The sequence below is a fragment of the Colobus angolensis genome, unplaced genomic scaffold (assembly GCF_000951035.1).
Source record: "Colobus angolensis palliatus isolate OR3802 unplaced genomic scaffold, Cang.pa_1.0 Scaffold19, whole genome shotgun sequence".
In the NCBI taxonomy this organism is placed as follows: Eukaryota; Metazoa; Chordata; class Mammalia; order Primates; family Cercopithecidae; genus Colobus; species Colobus angolensis.
This window is the reverse complement of record NW_012115043.1, coordinates 16,507,894-16,527,970: the sequence shown is the minus strand read 5'-3', so window position 1 is coordinate 16,527,970 and position 20,077 is coordinate 16,507,894. Positions and strand designations below refer to the sequence as shown.

The 20,077-nt window shown below is 43.7% G+C and overlaps 1 protein-coding gene across 1 annotated transcript in view; it reads left to right on the top strand.

Moving 5' to 3' along the window:
• The first annotated feature begins 17,064 nt into the window (after positions 1-17,064).
• Positions 17,065-20,077, top strand: part of PIGB (phosphatidylinositol glycan anchor biosynthesis, class B) — a 49,965-nt gene continuing 46,952 nt past the window's right edge. Inside the window, exons 1-3 of the mRNA XM_011940573.1 lie at positions 17,065-17,566; positions 18,447-18,579; positions 19,456-19,576. Of these exons, the coding sequence (XP_011795963.1) occupies positions 17,431-17,566; positions 18,447-18,579; positions 19,456-19,576 (390 nt within the window). The 5' untranslated portion in view covers positions 17,065-17,430. The remainder of the gene's footprint in view (positions 17,567-18,446; positions 18,580-19,455; positions 19,577-20,077) is intronic.

Sequence of the window (20,077 nt, the reverse complement as noted above, 5' to 3'; positions counted from 1 at the left end):
CCACCCCTGGGGAAAGATCTTCAATGCCACAAAAATATGCAATGATCATTCTCTTGCTCCTTTTCTCAAGAGACCCAAAGCCATTAACCAGACAAATGTGCACTGGGGAAAGAAAAATACTCAGACTTTGATGGCCACTGGATACAGGCCTTAAGTTGACACTGGTACAAGCAGACTAGAAAATGCCACCATGACCTTTCAGTTAAGAGTGGGAGTTCATGAAGGTTAAAGGATGAATGCAGCTTTGGACCAAACTAATCTAATAGGACCCACTTTGCAGGATTTTTTTCTCCCGGTCTTTAAGTGGGACAGATATAAACTCAGTAGTTGGCATGTGAGAGACCTCACACTGACCTTGTTGTAAAAGCCTTTATGGTAGAAAGTGCTAACTGAAAGCCCCCGAATCTGCCTTACCTGGCTAAGACAGTAAATTAGAAGCAATTCATAGGCCAGGTGTGGTGGCTCACACCTGTAATTTCAGCACTTTGGGAGACTGAGGCTGGAGGATAGCTTGAGCCCTGAAGTTTCAAACTAGCCTGGGCAACATAGTGAGACCCCACCTCTACAAAAAAGTTTTAAAAACTAGCTGGACATGGTGGCACGTGCTTGTAATCCCAGTTACTTGGGAGGTTGAGACTGGTGGATCAGTTGAGTCTGAGGTCAAATCTGCAATGAGCTGTGATTGTGCCACTGCACTCCAGCCTGGGGAACAGAGAAAGAAAGGAAAATAAAGAGAGAAAGAAAAAAGAGAGAAAGAGAGAGCAAAAGAGAGGAAGAGAGAGAGAAAGAAAGAAAAGGAGAGAGAGAGAAGGGGAGGCGAGGGGAGGGGAGGGAAGGATTGTAGACATTAATGCAACCTTCAAAGATTTGAAGATCTAGGGATGGGGTCTCTATATCCCCATTCAATTCCCTCCGCTCCCTGCAAAAACCAGATAGAAAAGGTCTGGAAATGGATGGTGGTGATAATTGCACAACAGTGTGAAAGCACTTAATGTTACTGAACCGTATACTTTAAAACGGTAAATTTTAAGTATATTTTATGACAATTTTAAAAATAGATGGATTGTAGAGTACCACAAGAGCAAAAAACACTGAACTGCCTTAACTGCAGCTGCTAGTTTGAATGCAGTATCTTATTTTACTGACAGCTTTGAGATACAACTCACACACAATAAAGTTCACCCCTTAAAAATGTACAATTCAGCGGTTTGCATGCAGTATCTTCATGACAGCTTTGAGATATAATGCATACACAATAAAGTTCACCCTTTAAAAGTGGACGATTTGGTGGTTTTTAATATATTCACAAAGTTATACATTGATCACCACTATCTACTTCCAGAACATTTTCATCACCCTAAAAATCTTTTTTTTTTTTTTTTTTGAGATGGAGTCTCACTGTTTCCCAGGCTGGAGTGCAGTGGCACGATCTCGGCTCACTGCACCCTCCCGCCCCCTGGGTTCAAGCGATTCTCCTTCCTCAACCTCTTTAGTAGCTGGGACTACAGGCGTGTGCCACCACACCTGGCTAATTTTTGTATTTTTAGTAGAGATAGGGTTTCACCATGTTGGCCAGGCTGGTCTCAAACTCCTGACCTCATGTGATCTGCCCACCGTGGCCTCCCAAAGTGCTGGGATTACAGATATGAGCCACCATGCCCAGTTCATCACCCTAAAAATAATCTCCACAGCCGGGCACAGTGGCCTGGCCAATATGGTGAACCCCCGTCTCTACCAAAAATACAAAAATTAGCTGAGTGTGGTAGTTTGTGCCTGTGATCCCAGTTATTCGGGAGGCTAAGGCAGGAGAATTGCTTGAACCTGGGAGGCAAAGGTTGCAGTGAATCGAGATCACACCACTGCACTCCAGCCTGGGTGACAGAGCAAGACTCTGTCTCAAAAAAAAAGAAAATCATCTCCACTAGTAATGATTCTCCATCCCCCCTTCATTCAACCCCTATCAGCCACTAATCTACTTTCTGTCTCTAGACATTTACCTGTTCTAGACATGTCATACAAATGAAAACATACCAATAGGTGCCATCTTGTGCATGGCTTATTTCATAATGTATTCTAATTTTTTCTATGTTATAGCACATACTTTTTCTCGTTTTGGCTGAATAATATTCCTTTATACGGATATACCACTTATTTATCCATTCATCAGTTAATGGACACTTGGGCTATTTCCATTTTTTGGCTATTATGAATAATGCAATGAACACTCATTTACTAGCTTTAGTGTGATCATATATTTTCTTTGTTGCCTGTTTTGTTTGTTTGTTTTTGCAGTTGCAAGATTTAATAGAGTGAAAACAGAGCTCCCATACAAAGGGAGGGGACCCAAAGAGAGTAGCCGTTGCCAGCTCGAATGCCTGGGTTTATATCCCAATCATTGTCCCTCCCACTGTGCTCTCAGGCGATAGATGATTCGCTATTTGTTTTCCTCCTGTTTTGGCCTAACTAGCATTTTAGTGAGCTCTCTTTCCTACCTGATTGGTCTGGTGTGAGCTAAGTTGCAAGCCCCATGCTTAAAGGCGGTCACCTTCCCAGCTAGGCTTAGGGATTCTTAGTCGGCCTAGGAAATCCAGCTAGTCCTGTCTCTCAGTCCCCCTCTCAACAGGAAAACCCAAGTGCTGCTGGGGAGGTTGGCCAACAACCACTCTAACTGCTTCCTGCTGAACTGGAGCATAGCAGGGGTTGTGCAGTCGAGATTCCCTCAGGAGGGGTGACTTTGATGTCATTAACATCAGAGCGTGGGCTAGCAGGCCGGTCCAGGGGTCCGCAGTAGCTCTTAGTCATGGACTGCATCTGGGGCTCCATTGGAAGAACCATTTGTGGCTTTACAGCTTCAATTCTGGAAGACATGAACTTAACAAGGAGGTTAAAGATACAGGGTCCAAAGAGGAGTAACAACATTATAGCCGCTAGAGGTCCTAAGAAGGGGAGAATCCAGGGCATCCATTGGCTGAGGAGGCCCCAGGGTCTGGTGTTTTGAAGCTCCTCTGCTCTACGTTGTATTCAGTCTTGAATTTCTTTAACCTTCTTGGTGACGATTCCGGATTGATTAACATAATAACAACATTCTTCCCCTAAAAACAAACAGGTTCTCCCTCTTTTGGCAGTTAGTAAGTCTTCAAAATCAAAGGACTACGGCTGTGAGGCAGTCAAGTTGATCTTGCAAGGTGACCAGGGAGTCGGCGACCGGTTCCATGTCACCATTTAGTTCTTGAGATAGTTTGTAGTAGAACTGAGCAGAGGTTGTGATACCGCCAATGCCAGTACCTAGTCCGCCTAGCACTCCTACTCTGATAACAAAAGGAAGAATGGGTACTCTTTTGTTGCGGGGCTCAGGTACGACATAATTGTATAAATCTTGTTCAGTGTAGATGGTCATAGGGGGCACTAAGAATGAGAGGAAGCAATTCAAACAATGATAGGCTGAGGTACCACAGACAAAAAATATTCCTGAGGGTAGGCAGACTATTCGTGTGGGAGGAGTTACCCACCTGATGCATTGGGAGTTGGTTGTGTCTATAGTATTGCTAAATTTCACACAGGTGAGGTTTGGGGTATGGGTTATTTCCAGATTGGAAACAAGAGGTCCTACTAAAACGGAAGTGTTGCTTATTTCTGTGCTGAAGTTGTTCCATTGTTCAGGTACAGGGATTGAAATGTATGGCCTGAAGTGCAGGGGGAGGCACATCCAACAGTTAGTAGGGTTTTGGGCTGAGACCTCATGAAGCCCAGTGAGGGTGGTATTAAATAGGCTTATCAGGTGAGTATGGATACGGAGGGTTTCACGTAGTTTTGAGAGATCTAGTCCTTTGTAGGGGGTAGGCGTGCTATGTACTCAAGTCAGTTGGGAGATTACTTCCTTTACGTGTTTTCTTTCTTGCCTGATCTTGAACTCCACTCCCATCAGACATACCGGTATGGGTGAAGTAAGTCCAACAGACAGTGGCTCCAAGTCCTCCAGGACAACTAGGATTAATCATTTTCCCTGTCCAATAATGAGTATCTGCATGCATGCAAAGACTGGCAGAGTTATAGCAGTTGCAGGGCATATGGGTGTGGGCGGTGAAGGTGGGGTTTCCCTTAGATAAACTCCTATACGATGGGGCATCAATATTTCCGGGAAACCACATTCTCCATAGAAACTCTTGGTAAGGGGAGCTACTGGTCGTACAGCGGCATGGAGGGGGTGCAGTGAGACTGAAAGGGGATAAGAGAACAGTAAAGAGAAAAATATAAGGGAGGGCCATGGGGATTTGCGATTTTAGTTCCTTTCCTCATGCTTGTTGCTTGAAGAGCAGGCGCAGATCCTCTAGAGGTTCACAGGAATAGCTAGTGTTGTCTCCTGGATTTTCGGGTTCCTTTGGCAGTATCCAGGGTTTGACTCAAGTGTGATGTATCCAAGACTCCACTCCAACCAGTTTAACCGCAGTTGGGGTAGATAAAATGACTGGGTACGGTCCTTCCCAGGATGTATCTAGGGATGGGGAATTAGAGGGAAGGGACTTGACTAATACCATGTCACCAGGGTGGAATAATTCTTTTTCCTCCTCTTAGGGACAGGCTCCTTGTAATGTTTTAAGAACTTGATATTTGGCTAAGGAGGCGATGTCTGCAACTAAGTTGGCCGTCTCTCGCTCAAGCACAAAGTCATTGGTTAGGAAGGGCCATCCATACAGCATTTCGAGTGGGCTAAGTCCTGCTTTTTGGGGAGAGTTTCGGATTCTCAGTAAGGCTATAAGCAACAGAGCAGGCCAGGCAAGGTGGATTTCCTGGGTTAGCTTTTTCAGATGTCGTTTGAGTGTTTCATTCACCTTCTCAACCTTCCCTGAGGATTGTGACCTCCAGGCGCAGTGTAAGTGATGCTGTATACCTAACGCCTGGGATACTCCCTGGGTTACTGTAGCCTTGAAAGCAGAACCATTGCCACTCCGTAAGCCTCGGGGAAGTCCAAATCTGGGAATTATTTCACGAACTAGTGCCTTTATTACCTCTTGGGACTTTTCTGTCCTACAGGGGAAGGCCTCTGCCCAATCAGTGAAAGTATCTACCCAGACTAGTAGATACTGAAATTCCTGAGATTTGGGCATGTGGGTAAAATCTAGTTGCCAGTCTTTTCCTGGGTAATGACCTATTCTTTGTTCTCCTGAAGGAGCTTGGCGATAAGGCAGGGGATTATTTCTTTGGCACACTTCACAGGCCCTGACTATCTGCTTAATAGTTTTGAAAAGGCCTGGTCCAGTAAATAATAATTTGGCCATCTGATGGGTGCTATCGATGCCTAAGTGAAAGGTTTGATGAAGAGTTTTAAGTAATTTCCATTGGTTAGCTGCAGGCAAAAGTATTTTTCCTTCTTCGGTGGCTAGCCATCCTGAGGGGAGGAAACTATGTCCTCGTGAGCTTCCCCATTCTATTTCTTCTACTGAGTACTGGGGCTTGGTTTCCCAGAGGGGATTACCCCATACTAGGGTCCTTCTATAAGTATTTCTAATGGTCCTTCTATAAGCATTTCTAATGGAGGGTCCTGCCTTGCGGCTCTTTTGGCTTCAATATCCTCTTGGCAGTTCCCTTCTATTTCCCTTTCCTTTCTTTTTTGATGACCCCGGCAGTGTAAGACTGCCACCTCTTTAGGTTTCTGGACAGCCAATAATAATCTCCTAATGGCTTCCTGATGTTTGATAGGTGTTCCCTCGGAAGTTAGGAATTCCCTTTCTCTCCATATTGCCTCATGGGCATGGGGGACTAGGTAAGCATACTTATATATGCTTACCTAGTCTGTATATCTATTTACCCTTTTTCCTTCTCCTAATTCTAGTGCCCCAGCGAGGGCTATTAGTTCTGCCAGCTGAGCACTAGTTCTTGGAGTGACGGGATTACTTTCAAGTATTCCATTATCACTGACCACTGCATACCCCACTTTTCAAAGTCCTTTTTCTACAAAGGAACTTACATCAATATACAAGTTGAGGACAGGATCAGTCAAGGGAACCTCTGAAAGGTCCCCCCTTGAGCGGCGTAGGTTTGAGCAATTACTTGTTGACAATTATGTTCTATCTTTTCTTCATTGTCTGGAAGAAATGTGGCTGGGTTGTGTCCCAGCACTGGCCCTTCAAGTAATAGAGCCTGATATTTAAGTAAACGGCTGTCTGACAGCCACAAGTCTCCTTTAGCAGTGAGTATGCCGGTCACATCATGAGATGTCCACACAGTAAGATCTCTTCCCCGTATCATTTTAACTGCTTCAGATACTAAGACTGCCATTGCCGCCACTACCTGTAAACAATGAGGTCAACCCTTTACCACTACATCAGTTTCCTTATTCAGGTATGTCACGGTTTGCAAGCTCATCCCTCGGACCTGTGTAAGGACTCCTAGAGCTATTCCTGTTTTTTCTGTGACATATAAAGAAAAGTGTTGCCCCATTGGCAAGCTTAACACTGGGGCTTGGGTTAGGGCCTTCTTTAGGACCTGGAAAGCCGCTTCTGCTTCAGGTGTCCATCTTACTAAAGGGGTATTGGCTTTCTGAGTTTCCTTAGCGTATATAATGGTCTGGTTATTTTGCCGTACCTGGGAATCCATATTCAGCAGTAGCCTGTTATGCCAAGGAACCCTCTTAGTTACTTTAGGGTTTTGGGATGAAGATAAGCCAGTACAGGCTGGATACGTTCCTCAGTGAGGGCCCTAGTGCCTTTGGATAATTTTAGCCCTAAGTATTTAACCTGCTGTGAGCAGAGCTAAGTCTTTGGTTTGAAAACCTTGTAGCCACAGGCGGCGAGGAAATTTAAGAGCCCTTGGGCGGCTTGATGGCACAAGGTTTCTGAACGGGTGGCTAAAAGTAAATCATCCATGTACCGAAGGACAAGAGTGTCCAGGTATGAGAACTGGCTCAAGTCTTGGGCTAATGCCTGGCCAAATAGATGGGGGGTATCCCTGAACCCTTGGCATAAAACAGTCCAGGTGAGTTGAGATGTTGGGTTCAAAGGATCTTCAAAGGCAAACAAGAATTGAGAGTCAGATGTACAGGGATGCAGAAAAAGGCATTCTTTTTTTTTTTTTTTCTTTGAGACGGAGTCTTGCTCTGTCGCCCGGGCTGGAGTGCAGTGGCCGGATCTCAGCTCACTGCAAGCTCTGCCTCCCAGGTTTACGCCATTCTCCTGCCTCAGCCTCCCGAGTAGCTGGGACTACAGGCACCCGCCACCTCGCCCGGCTAGATTTTTGTATTTTTTTTTTTTTTTAGTAGAGATGGGGTTTCACCATGTTAGCCAGGATGGTCTCGATCTCCTGACCTCGTGATCCGCCCATCTCGGCCTCCCAAAGTGCTGGGATTACAGGCTTGAGCCACCGCGCCCGGCCGAAAAATGCATTCTTAAGGTCCAGGACTGGAAACCACTCTGCTTCCTCTGGTATTTGGGAAAGCAGAGTATAAGGGTTAGGTACAGCTGGGTATAGAGGGACGATGGCCTCATTGATAATCCTGAGATCTTGCACTAACCTCCACTGTCTGTTGGGTTTCTGTACTCCTAAAATTGGAGTACTGCAGGGGTTATTGCGTGGTTTAACTAGGACTTGGGCTTTTAGGTCCTTAACAATTTTTTGGAGTCCTTGTTGGGCCTTGGGTCTAAGGGGTTACTTCCTTTGGTAGGAAAAGGAGGCAGAATTCTTTAGTTTAACTTGAACGGCACAGGCATTCTTTGCTCGACCATATTGTCCTTCTGTTGCCCAGACTTCAAGATTAATTCCTTCTTCAAGCAGGGGACAACAAACGAGTGTTCCTTCTCCCATGTTCAGGTGTATAATGGCCACTGCTTTTGCTAGAATGTCTCTCCCTAACAAGGGAGTGGGGCTTTCAGGCATAATTAGAAAAGTATGTGAAAAGAGTAAAGTTCTGCAGTCACAAACTTAGTGGCTGGGAGAAGTATCTAGTGACTGGCTGTCCCAGGACCCCTTGGATAGTGACAGATCTGGAGGACAGTTGTCCGAGACAGGAGAGTAAGACTGAGAAGGCCGCGCCAGTGTCCAGGAGACAGTTCACCTCCTGGCCCTCAATGGTCAAGCATACCTGGGGCTCTGTGAGGGTGATGGCACGGGCTGGCACTTGCTCCGGGCACCCTCAGTCCTGCTGCTGGATCATCTAGTTAGTGGCTTCTGACTCAGAGGACCTTCATCCCCTGGGGCAGTGAGCCTTCCAGTGATTCCCTTGACATGAGGGATATGGACAAGGGGGTGGCTTATTTCTACTTGGACAATCTTTTTTTAAGTGTCCTTGCAGACCACACTGGAAGCAAGCCCTATTAGGCATTCAATTTGCCCAGCTTTTCCCTTTTCCAGAGCCTCCAAAGTCCGCTTGCCTGAGGGCCATGACTAAAGCGGTGGCCTTTTTTTAAAATCCCATTTGTCCCATTCCACCGGCTCCTCCTGATCTCTATTATAAAAAACTGAGGTTGCCAATTTCAATAGGTTTTCTAAGTTTTGCTCCGGGCCTAAGGCGACTTTTGAAGTTTTTTCCTGATGTCTGCAGCTGACTGAGTGATAAACTTATCCTCTAAGATGAGTGGGCCTCCAATAAAATCAGGTGACAGAGAGGTATACATCCTCAATGCCTCCCTTAGTCTCTCCAGAAAGGCGGTAGGACTTTCTTCCTTTCCCTGTGTTACAGTGGACATCATTGAATAATTCATAGACTTCTTCCTAGTTTTCCTGAGTCCTAGCACACACATTAGCAAATGTCTGTGGCACCAATCTCCATTCTGAGGCCGTGTCCCAGTGAGGGTCTACACTGGGAACTGCCTGCTGGCCTGTGGGGAATCGTTCTCTTTCCTCTGTTGTCATCCTGTCATTGACCTGACTGAGATACCAGAGAGCGCCAAATTCTCGGACAGCATTTATGGCGGCACTTCTCTCATTTGGGGTTAGTGTCTGATTTAGTGGTAACATTATATCTCTCCATGTCAGATCAAAGGATTGTCCTAACCCTTGTAAAACATCAATATAGCCATCAGGGTTATCTGAGAATTTACCTAGGTCTATTTTAATTTGCTTTCAGTCTGAGAGAGAAAAAGGTACATGCACTCTGGATGGGCCGATTTCTCCTCCTCCCACTGCTTGGAGGGGGCATAATCGGGGAATACTGGCACTCTTTGGTTCAATGTTTACCCCTTGTCTATCTCCTTTTGGACAGCTTGGATTGAAGGGGGGTCCTTATTAGTTGGGGAAGGAGTCGGGGGACGCTGGGGCAGGGAGATAGATTCTGAGGGCTTCCTGTAGGGCATAAATCACACTTTTTACATAATTGCGAGTTGTCTCTTAATGAAAATAAAGTTTGTACATATGACACTTCACTCCATTTGCCTTCTTTTCTACAAAAGAGGTCTAGCTGTAAGATGGTGTCATAATGTATACTTCCCTCAGGAGGCCAGGTTTCTCCCCCTTGAAGAGGATATTGTGGCCAGGTGGTACTGCAGAAGAATGAAGTCATTTCTTTCTTAAGTGTCTGAGAGTCAAACTGGTCCCAATTCTCCAGAATACATCTTAGGGGCGTTTTTGCTTTGGGGGGAATGTTTCCCATCACTTTGGAGGTTCCTTTGTGGTCGCCAAATGTTACCTGGGGTCCTTACTCCCAGAGCTCCCAAGATGGTGGCAGGCCACTTCCAAGATGGTGGCCGGCTGCTTCTAAGATGGTGGCAAGCCTCATGTTCTCTGACCTGGGGTTCTTGGCTTCACGGATTCCAAGGAATGGAATCTTGGGCCATGCGGTGAGTATTATAGCTCTATTAGAAGCCATGGAATCCGGAAGAGAACCGTGGAACCCAGTGACTAGTGTTCAGCCCAATTAGGACGAACCCAGGCACTTAGCCGTGCAGGAATAACGGCAAGCCTTTAGCCTGATCGGGAGTGGAAATGGGCGCCTCACTGGATCAGGAGCACAGCAGGCACCCTGCCGGATCCGAAGGGATGGAAGTCAGCAGCAGGTCTGCGACCGCAGTAAACAACAGGGGTGGACGGCGAGCGAAAGCTCAGCTCCAGCCGTTAACAAACATGGACCAGAAGAGTTCAGTTCCAAGATGTAATAGAGTGAAAACAGAGCTCCCATACAAACGGAGGGGACCCAAAGAGGGTAGCCCTGAACATATATTTTCAATTATCTTGGGCATATGCCTGTAAGGGGAATTGCTAGGCCATATAGTAACTCTATGTTTAACCATCTGAAGAACTGCCAAACTTTCCACATCCTCACCAGCACTTGTCATTTTCCATCTTTTTGATTGCAGTCATCCTAGTGAACATGAAATGGTAACTCAGTGTGGTTTTGATTTCAATGAATGCAGTATCTTCACTGGAAGAAAAAAAAACTCAGCCTCTGGCACTTGGTATATAACAACTCAATTGGCATCCTTTTCAAAAGGAGGATCAAAAGTAGTTTAGTTTAACTTGATGTGTTAGGATTATTCCTTGAATGTAATAACATTATATATTCCTGTCACATGACCTGACTTTGCATCCTATGGGAAGAGTCCACGTCCCTTGCCTTGTTGACTTTAGGCTTTAGCGTTGCGACATGCTATAAGCCAAAATATGAGAAGATGTGATAATTTGCCACAATTGAGCAGAAACTTACAACTACTCTCAATCTCTCTCTCTCCTACACCCTGTCATAGCCCTGACAGGGGCTGCTCCTTGAGCCTCGGTCCCAGAATGAGAAGACACAAAGAACAGAATTCCAGTCTAGAGCCAAGCAAAGCCAAACCTGTTACCCAGCAGACACTTGGTATTTAAGTTAAAATTTTTATAACTACTTTTAAGTGCATAGGAAAAAATCTTGCCAAGCACAGTGACGGGCACCTAGAATTCTAGTGCTTTGGGAGGCCAAGGCAAGAAGATTGCTTGAGTCCAGGAGATTAAGACCGGACTAGGCAACGGAGTGAGACCCCATTTCTACAAAGATTTGTTTTAAGTGGGCCAGACGTAGTTGTGCACAACCGTAGTCCTAGCTACTGTAGAAGATGAGACAGGAGGAATCACTTGAGCCCAGGAGTTCAAGGTTATAGCGAGCAATGATGATACTACACTCAAGCCTGGGTGACAGAGCGAGATCCTATCTCTTTAAAAACAAAAAACAAAAAGAAAACCTCAAAAGCTCACCCTAAGTTGTTAAAGGTACTGAATAAATCAATTTATACATCAATAATTTTCACTTTTCACTTTGTTAATTTTGTATTATTAGAATGCTTTAAGGAACATATACTACTTTTGTAATTTCCTCACTTTCTTTTTTTAAAAATTACCTATGCTAGGCCAGGCGCAGTGGCTCATGCTTGTAATTCCAGCGCTTTGGGAGGCCAAGGCGGGTGGATCATTTCGGGTCAGGAGTTCAAGACCAGCCTGGCCAATACGGTGAAACCCAATCTCTACTAAAAATACAAAAATTAGCTGGGTGCGGTGGCGGGTGCCTGTAATCCCAGCTGCTCGGGAGGCTGAGGCAGGAGAATCACTTAAACCTGGGTGGGGGAGGTTGCAGTGAGCCAAGATCACGCCATTGCACTCCAGCCTGGGCATCACAGCGAGACTCCATCTCAAAAAAAAAAAAAATTACCTATGATGGTATCCACTTAACATAGCTGAGATTAACTTATAATGAATTTCAGAAATTCTTAAATCTTAAGATTAAAAGTAAATTCTTACACATCTTAAGAAAAAGAATATCAATAATAATAAAAACATGTTCATTTAGATAAAGAACTTTGTACATATGTGATTACATTTATAGATCTCATTGAAAATACAAGCTTAATAGAAGCATTTTCTTTGAAAACCGGCACAAGGGTGCCCTCTCTCACCACTCATATTCAACATAGTAATGGGAAGTACTCTTCAGGGCAATCAGACAAGAGAAAGAAAGAAAGAGTATTCAAATAGGAAGAGAGGAAGTCAAATTGTCCTGTTTGCAGATAACATGATTGTGTATTTAGAAAACCCCATTGTCTCAGCCCAAAAACTCCTTAAGCTGATAGGCAACTTCAGCAAAGTCTCAGGATAAAAATCAATGTGCAAAACAAGCATTCCTATACACCAATAATAGACAAACAGAGCCAAATCATGAGGGAACTCCCATTCACAATTGCTACAAAGAAATTAAAATACCTAGGAATACAACTTACAAGGGACGCGAAGGACCTCTTCAAGGAGAACTGCAAACCACTGCTCAAGGAAATAAGAGAGGACACAAATGGAAAAACATTCCATGCTCATGGATAGGAAGAATCAATATCATGAAAATGGCCATACTGCCCAAAGTAATTTATAGATTCATTGCTATTCCCATCAAGCTACCATTGACTTTCTTCACAGAATTAGAAAAACTACTTTAAATTTCGTATGGAACCAAAAAAGAACCCACATAGCCAAGACAATCCTAAGGAAAAAGAACAAAGCTGGAGGCATCAAGCTACCTGACTCCAAACTATACAAAAATGCTATGGTAACCAAAACGCCATGGTACTGGTACCAAAACAGATATATAGACCAATGGAACAGAACAGAGACCTCAGAAATAATACCACACATCTACAACCATCTGCTCTTCGACAAACCTGACAAAAACAAGCAACGGGGAAAGGATTCCCTATTTAATAAATGGTGCTGGGAAAAATGGCTAGCCATATTGAGAAAACAGAAAGTGGATCCCTTCCTTACATCTTCTTTAAAAATTAACTAAAGATGGACTAATGACTTCAATTGAAAACCTAAAACTGAGAGAAGAGAGACAGACCCTCTCATATTGTTTTATATTGTTTTATACTCAGAAAAGGGGAAAAAAAAGGCAAAACAAAAGGAAGGTAGCCTGGGGCCTAGGAATCAGACCTGAAACCAGGCCTGGGCCTGCCTGACCTAAGCCTGGTAGTTAAAATTCCACCCCTGACCTAGCAACTGATGTTATCTATATATTCCAGACATTGTATGGAAGGACATTTTTCTGTTTCACTCTGACCACCAGTTCTTGCAGCCCCTGTCACGTACCCCCTGGCTTGTTCAATCGATCATGACCCTCTCATGCAGACCCCCTTAAGAGTTGTGAGCCCTTAAAAGGGACAGAAGTTGGGCACCTGACAAGCTCAGATTTTAAGACGCTAGTCTGCCAATGTTTCCAGCTGATAAAAGCCACTCCCTTCACTATCTCGGTGTGTGAGGGGTTTTGTCTGCGGCTCGTCCTGCTACAAAACCATAAAATCTCTAGAAGAAAACCTAGGCAATACCATTCAGGACATAGGCATGGGCAAAGACTTCATGACTAGGTCACCAAAAAGCAACTCCAACAAAAGCCAAAATTGACAAATGGGATCTAATTGAAGAGCTTCTGCACAGCAAAAGAAACCATCATCAGAGTGAACAGGCAACCTACAAAATGGGAGAAAATTTTTGCAATCTGTCCATCTGACAAAGGGCTAATCTCCGGAATCTATAAGGAACTTAAAACAAATTTACAAGAAAAAAAAAAACCCATCAAAAAGTGGGTGAAGGACATGAACAGACACCTCTCAAAAGAAGACATTTACACAGCCAACAAACATATGAAAAAATGCTCATCATCACTTGTCATTAGAGAAATGCAAATCAAAACTACAATGAGATACTATCTCATGCCAATAAGAATGGTGCTCATTAAAACGTCAGGAAACAACAGATCCTGGCAACGCTGTGGAGAAACAGGAACGCTTTTATACTGTTGGTGGGAGTGTAAATTAGTTCAACCATTATGGAAGACAGTGTGGAGATTCCTCAAGGATCTAGAACCAGAAATGCCATTTGACCCAGCAATCCCACTACTGGGTATATACCCAAAGGATTATAAATCATTCTACTATAAAGACACATGCACATGTATGTTTATTGCAGCACTATTCACAATAGCAAAGACTTGGAACCAACCCAAATGTACATCAGTGATAGGCTGGATAAAGAAAATATGAGACATATATACTACGGAATACGATGCAGTCATAAAAAATGAGTTTGGCTGGGCGCAGTGGCTCATGCCTGTAATCCCAGCACTTTGGAAGGCCGAGGCAGGTGGATCAAGGTCAAGAGATCGAAACCATCCTGGCCAAAATGGTGAAACCCCATCTCTACTAAAAATACAAAAATTAGCTGGGTGTGGTGGTGCACTCCCATAGTCCCAGCTACTCAGGAGGCCGAGGCAGTAGAATTGCTGGAACCTGGGAGGTGGAGGTTGCAGTGAGCCAAGATCGCACCATTGCACTCCAGCCTGGGCGACAGAGCCAGACTCCGTCTCCAAAAAAAAAAAAAGGCGGTTTATGTGCTTTGTAGGGACATGGATGAAGCTGAAAGTCATCATTCTCAGCAAACTAACACAAGAACAGAAAACCAAACACCACATGTTCTCACTCATAAGTGGAAGTTGAACAACAAGAACACATAGACACAGGGAGGGGAACATCACACACTGGGGCCTGTCTGGGGGTGGGGGACAAGAGGAGGGAGAGCATTAGAACAAATTCCTAATGCATGTGGGGCTTAAAACCTAGATGGGTTGACAGGTGCAGCAAACCACCATGGCACATGTATATCTACATAACAAACCTGTATGTTCAGCACATGTATCCCAGAACTTAAATTAAAAAAAAAAAGAAAATACAAACTTAAGACTAGGGTAAAAAGTAATACCAATTCTTAGCAACTTCAAAATTTTTTTTAACTGTATGAATAATAGCTTTATAACAAACTACTCCCTTAACACCATTAATGCAAATTTGCTTAGTGGATTAAACATCTGTGTCACACCTGCTATCCTCTCAAACAGCATCTACCTTCTCTAAAACCTCAATTTGATCTGAGTCATCCCAATTCTCAACTGCTCCTCCACACTGCCTGAGATGAAAAACGGCTGGGATTGAATGACTGCCGAAATATATTAAATCAATCTAATTGCAGGGTAACTGCAGGGCTTTCTGCCTGAGGTAGCTTAACTTGGTTCACACATCTACAAATACTATTGTAAACATCCTCCCCAATTATTTTATACACACTGAGACTGGCACCCCATGATATTACATATGCTAAATTCCTAGGAAACCAAACCTCAAGTAGAAAATATTTCTAAAAAATTCACTTTTGTTTAAAAGGAAATTACTTATCTGTCCTGGTAAAAAGACAGAAAATGACAAAAATACAGTAAACATTAAGTGTTAGGTTAAAAAATCATTATCTATGATTTATTTTTAAATACATCTATGTTTTTGCCAGATTAAAGTTAAAATAATTACAATGTAAATTTAAGCAATTATTACGGTTCAACTTCATGAAGTATTTGTTTTCTTTTTGTTGAGATGGAGTCTCACTGGGTCGCCCAGGCTGGAGTGCAGCAGTGTGATCTCAACTCAGTGCCACCTCCATTTCCCAGGTTCAAGTGATTCTCCTGCCTCAGCTGCCCGAGTAGCTGGGATTACAGTGCACACCACCAAGCCCGGCTGATTTTCATATTTTTAGTAGAGACAGGGTTTCACCATGTTGGTCAGGCAGGTCTTGAACTCCCGACCTCGTGATCCACCCGCCTCGGCCTCCCAAAATGCTGGGATTACAGGAGTGAGCCACCGCGCCTGGCCTAACTCCATGTAGTATTAACTTTTCTTCTCTTCTGATTCTTGTACCAACTGCACCTTTAATTCCTTCTGATCTTTGGCATACTGTTCAAATACTGGTTGAAAAATATATACTCCTCCAGCAATTCCAAAGATAGTGGTAAAAAGCAGGTGTGAAAAAGTCAATCTCCTAAACATTGTTGCAAGAAATACTGCACAAGGAAAAGGTGGTTTTGGAAAGCCACACTCCACATCCAGGAAATCTCTTCAAATCTGTGTACAAAAATGGAAAGCAAAGCCATCACTTAGCACAATGTCCTTTTAAAAGATTTTATGTCAATACTTTGCACTGGAGTGAACAATATTTTTATGTTACTAATTAAAACAAGAATATAAATACATAAGGAGTAGAGGAAATGAATTAGGGAAGGGTATAAGACAAAGCTAAAACCTTTTATTACATAATGTTCTCAATGGTTTTAAATGCATACATTTTTTTTTTTGAGACGGAGTTTCGCTCTGTCGCCCAGGCTGTAGTACAGTGGCGAGATCTCGGCTCCCTGCAATGTCTGCCTCCCGAGTTCACGCCATTCTCCTGCCTCAGCCTCCCGAGTACCTGGGACTACAGGCGCCCACCACCACGTGGACCCAGCTAATTTTTTGTATTTTTAGTAGAGACGGGGTTTCACCGTGTTAGGCAGGATGGTCTCAATCTCCTGACCTCGTGATCCACCCGCCTTGGCCTCCCAAAGTGTTGGGATTACAGGCGTGAGCCACCGCACCCGGCCTAAATGCATCATTTTTAAAATGGCAATAAAAGAAAGGGCCAAAAAAATTGACAGTGACTGCCCTTTGTTCTCGTGTGTGTGTTTTAGGAGTCTTGCTTTCTTGCCCAGGCTGCAGTGCAGTGGCGCGATCTCACTGCAAGCTCTGTCTCCCGGGTTCACGCCCTTCTCCTGCCTCAGCTTGCCAAGTAGCTGGGACTACAGACGCCCGCCACCACGCCCGGACAATTTTTTGTATTTTTAGTAGAGGCGGAGTTTCACCGTGTTAGCCAGTATGGTCTGGATCTCCTGACCTCCTGATCCGCCCACCTTGGCCTCCCAAAGTGCTGGGAATACAGGCGAGAGCCACGGCGCCCGGCCTGGTTTTACTTTTAACTAGAGGACAAAAAACAAAAAGAAACTAACAACAACAAAAACCTAAAAACACAAGAAACACTGAGCATGTTTCCACATCTGTACAAGAAGCTAAACCATCCCTACCCTGTCCACCTCGTTCAACAGGCATTTTTTCTGAGAGCTGACGTTTACGATTATCATTACTTTTTTTTTTTTTCCCCAGCCAGGATGGTCTCGATCATCCTGACCCCGTGATCCGCCTGCCTCGGCCTTCCAAAGTGCTGGCATTACATGCGTGAGCCACCGCGCCCGGCCTATCACTACCATTTTTAATAACCACTCAGGCACCTCCGACTGTTCTGCGCCTGCTCCACGTCGCTAAACTCGCTACTGCCTGCTCCCCTCCAGAGATCAGACCGGACTCCTTCTGGCAGTTTTCGGACCCCCGAGCACACAGACCGCCAAGCCAAAGGCGAGTAGTAATACCTCGGTTCGCAAACAGCGAAAGAACACCGCAGGCGAGCCACCTCTTGGGGTGGTAGAGACAAAGTTGCCAGTTCCCGGTTACTTCCGGGCTTGCGAGCGACGGCTGCTCGCAAAAGCCAAACTTAGTGGATGGACGAGCAGCGCGCTCCTGCAGCTTTCTTCCGCCTCAGGAAGGTGGCGGCCGGGGATGAGGAGGCCTTCTAAGCAAGTGCGGAATGGAGCGGGGACGCGAAGATGCCAGCCTCACTTTGCGTGGTCTCCAGAACCGCTCCCACGAGAAGATAAAACTGCGAAAGAGAAAGTCTACCTTGTACTTCAGCACCCAGGAAAAGAACGCCAGGCGCCGCGGGGGTGAGTGAGGGGGTGCTGTCTGGAGAGCTCCTGGCCCATCTGAAAGGAGCCCCCGTATATTTCACTACCAGCCAGTTCCCTGTTGAGCTCTGTGTTGCCAGATCTTAACGAGTTTTGAAATGCTGGAAACACAGATTTTAATATAAATCCTGATTTTTAAATGTTGGCAACTAAATTCAAATTTTAAAAAAATACCCTGTATTTGGCCGACAGACTGTCCATTTGTGGTCAAGAGCAGGACTTTGGAGACAGCAGACAGATCCGGGTTTGAATCCTGATAAGTAATTTACAGCTTTATTTGGACAAGGCAGTTTAATTTCTGGGCCTCAATTTGCTCGTCTGTAAAATGGGGCTAATAATACCTATCCCATAATACTGTGTGGAGGATTAAGTGAGATGCATGTAAAGAAATTAACACAGTGCCTGGCATATATAATAGTAAGCATCAATATATTTTAAAATGTACAGAGGACCATTTTATATTGCACATATACAAAGGGTTGCTTCCCAAATTAGTAATTTATTAGCTGGTTTTTTTCATTAGATACACACGTAGACACGTGACATGTAGATACACACCTAATTAATTAGCCTAAGGCCTTAGTTAATCCACTTTTTTTTTTTTTAGTATTTATTTTAATATTATCTTTATACAATAAGTTGCAAGAAAAGTTGGTTAAGCTAAAAGAGTGGCAGTCACCCAGTGATGAGGCTGTGGTTCTTGTATAACCTTCCCTAGGTTGGCTTTGAGAGTGGTGTGGAGGGGCCAGAGGTCACTACTGTGCCTTACAAGGGGCAACCAGAGCAGCAGATTTTAGGTTCTGCAAGTGGAACTGCCCGACTTTTGTGCCACTATTACCTGTTTTGTTCTGTTTTTCAGATCTTCTTGGAGAGAATATTCATCTGGTCTTGTTCACCATAGCTTTACGAATATTAAACTGCTTTTTAGTGCAAACAAGCTTTGTTCCAGATGAATACTGGCAGTCTCTTGAAGTTGCACATCACATGGTTTTCAAATATCCTTTGTGGTTTCTTTTCCAGACTATAAGTGTGGAAATTGTGTTCAGTTTCTTTCAGAGTAGTCCCCCCTGCTCTCTTGTCTTCAGGAGATAGTTTCCAAGATCCCTAGTGGATACCTGAAACTGTAGACAGTACCAAACTCTATATATATTGTTTTTGTGTAAAAACAAACTTATGTAAAAAAAAAGTGTATGTAAAAAAAATACACACACTTATGATAAAGTTTGTATAAATTAGGTACAGTGAGAGATTAACAGTATTAAAATATAACAAGTTTAACACAGTACTATAATAAAAGTTATGTGAACATGGTCTCTCTCTCAAAATATCTTCATATTTTCTGACAGTGGTTGACTATGGGCAACTGAAACCATGGAAAGTGAAACCGCAGATAAGGGAGGACTATATTTTCAGTTTTCCGTATTTTCCCCAAATAATTTTAACTCATCAAAGTACGCCATTATTTTATACTAGTATTTCTCCTGTATCTTTCCTTTATGTTACTATACTTGACACAGCCGTTAGCATACATTCCCACAGTGCTTAGCACTTGGAGGATACAGAGAAAGTAAAAAACACATTACTGCCTTGAAGAAGTTAAGAGTTTAGTTGGCCAGTTGAATTTTTAATGCAAATATCCAGTATAAAATGCTGTTTTAAGACTGCCACAAAATAAAATATTGGTTTATAAATGGAAATGAAAATAGATTTGCCAAGTGAAGTTGGGTGCACCTGTAGAGGCAGGAGGACCACTTGAGCCCAAGTTTTGAGACCAGCCTGGGCAAGAGAGTGAGACCCCATCTTAAAAAAAAAAAAAAAAAAAAGGAAATAGGTTTCAATATTATTTGCCATTTACTCCTTAATGTTACTAATTATGGTTATTTGACTTGGGAATGGACAGAGAGATTGAGGAGTTACACTTATCCCTTAATCTTTGCAAGCATTTACAAGATTCTTCATCTTTTAGGGAAAGATAGTGTTCAGTTGCTGGTAAGTTCAAATAAAAGTAACCAAAATACTTATTAAAGGTAGATTTATTCTACCTTTTTCAAAGCTTAAGGTATATTAACTAAATGCTATTGGGGCCATGGGATTTGTTTTTAAAAGGCTACTGTTGCTAAAGTCCAGCCGTATCTGGGAAGCCCATGATACTACAGACATACTGTGATGTGTAACTCTTTAGTTTGTGCTGAAATACAAGACTGAGCATGAAAATGTCCTGATGCGAGGAATCCTGTTATGATGTGCAGATTTTCAAAATGACTATATTATGTATTATTTGGACATTAGAAGTATACTTCTTTCTTTTTTTGAGGGGGGATGGAGTTTCATTCTTGTTGCCCAGGCTGGAGTGCAATGGCGTGATCTTGGTTCACCGCAACCTCCACCTCCCGGGTTCAGGCGAGTCTCCTGCCTCAGCCTCCCGAGTAGCTGGGATAATAGGCATATGGCACCACACCCGGCTAATTTTGTATTTTTAGTAGAGACGGG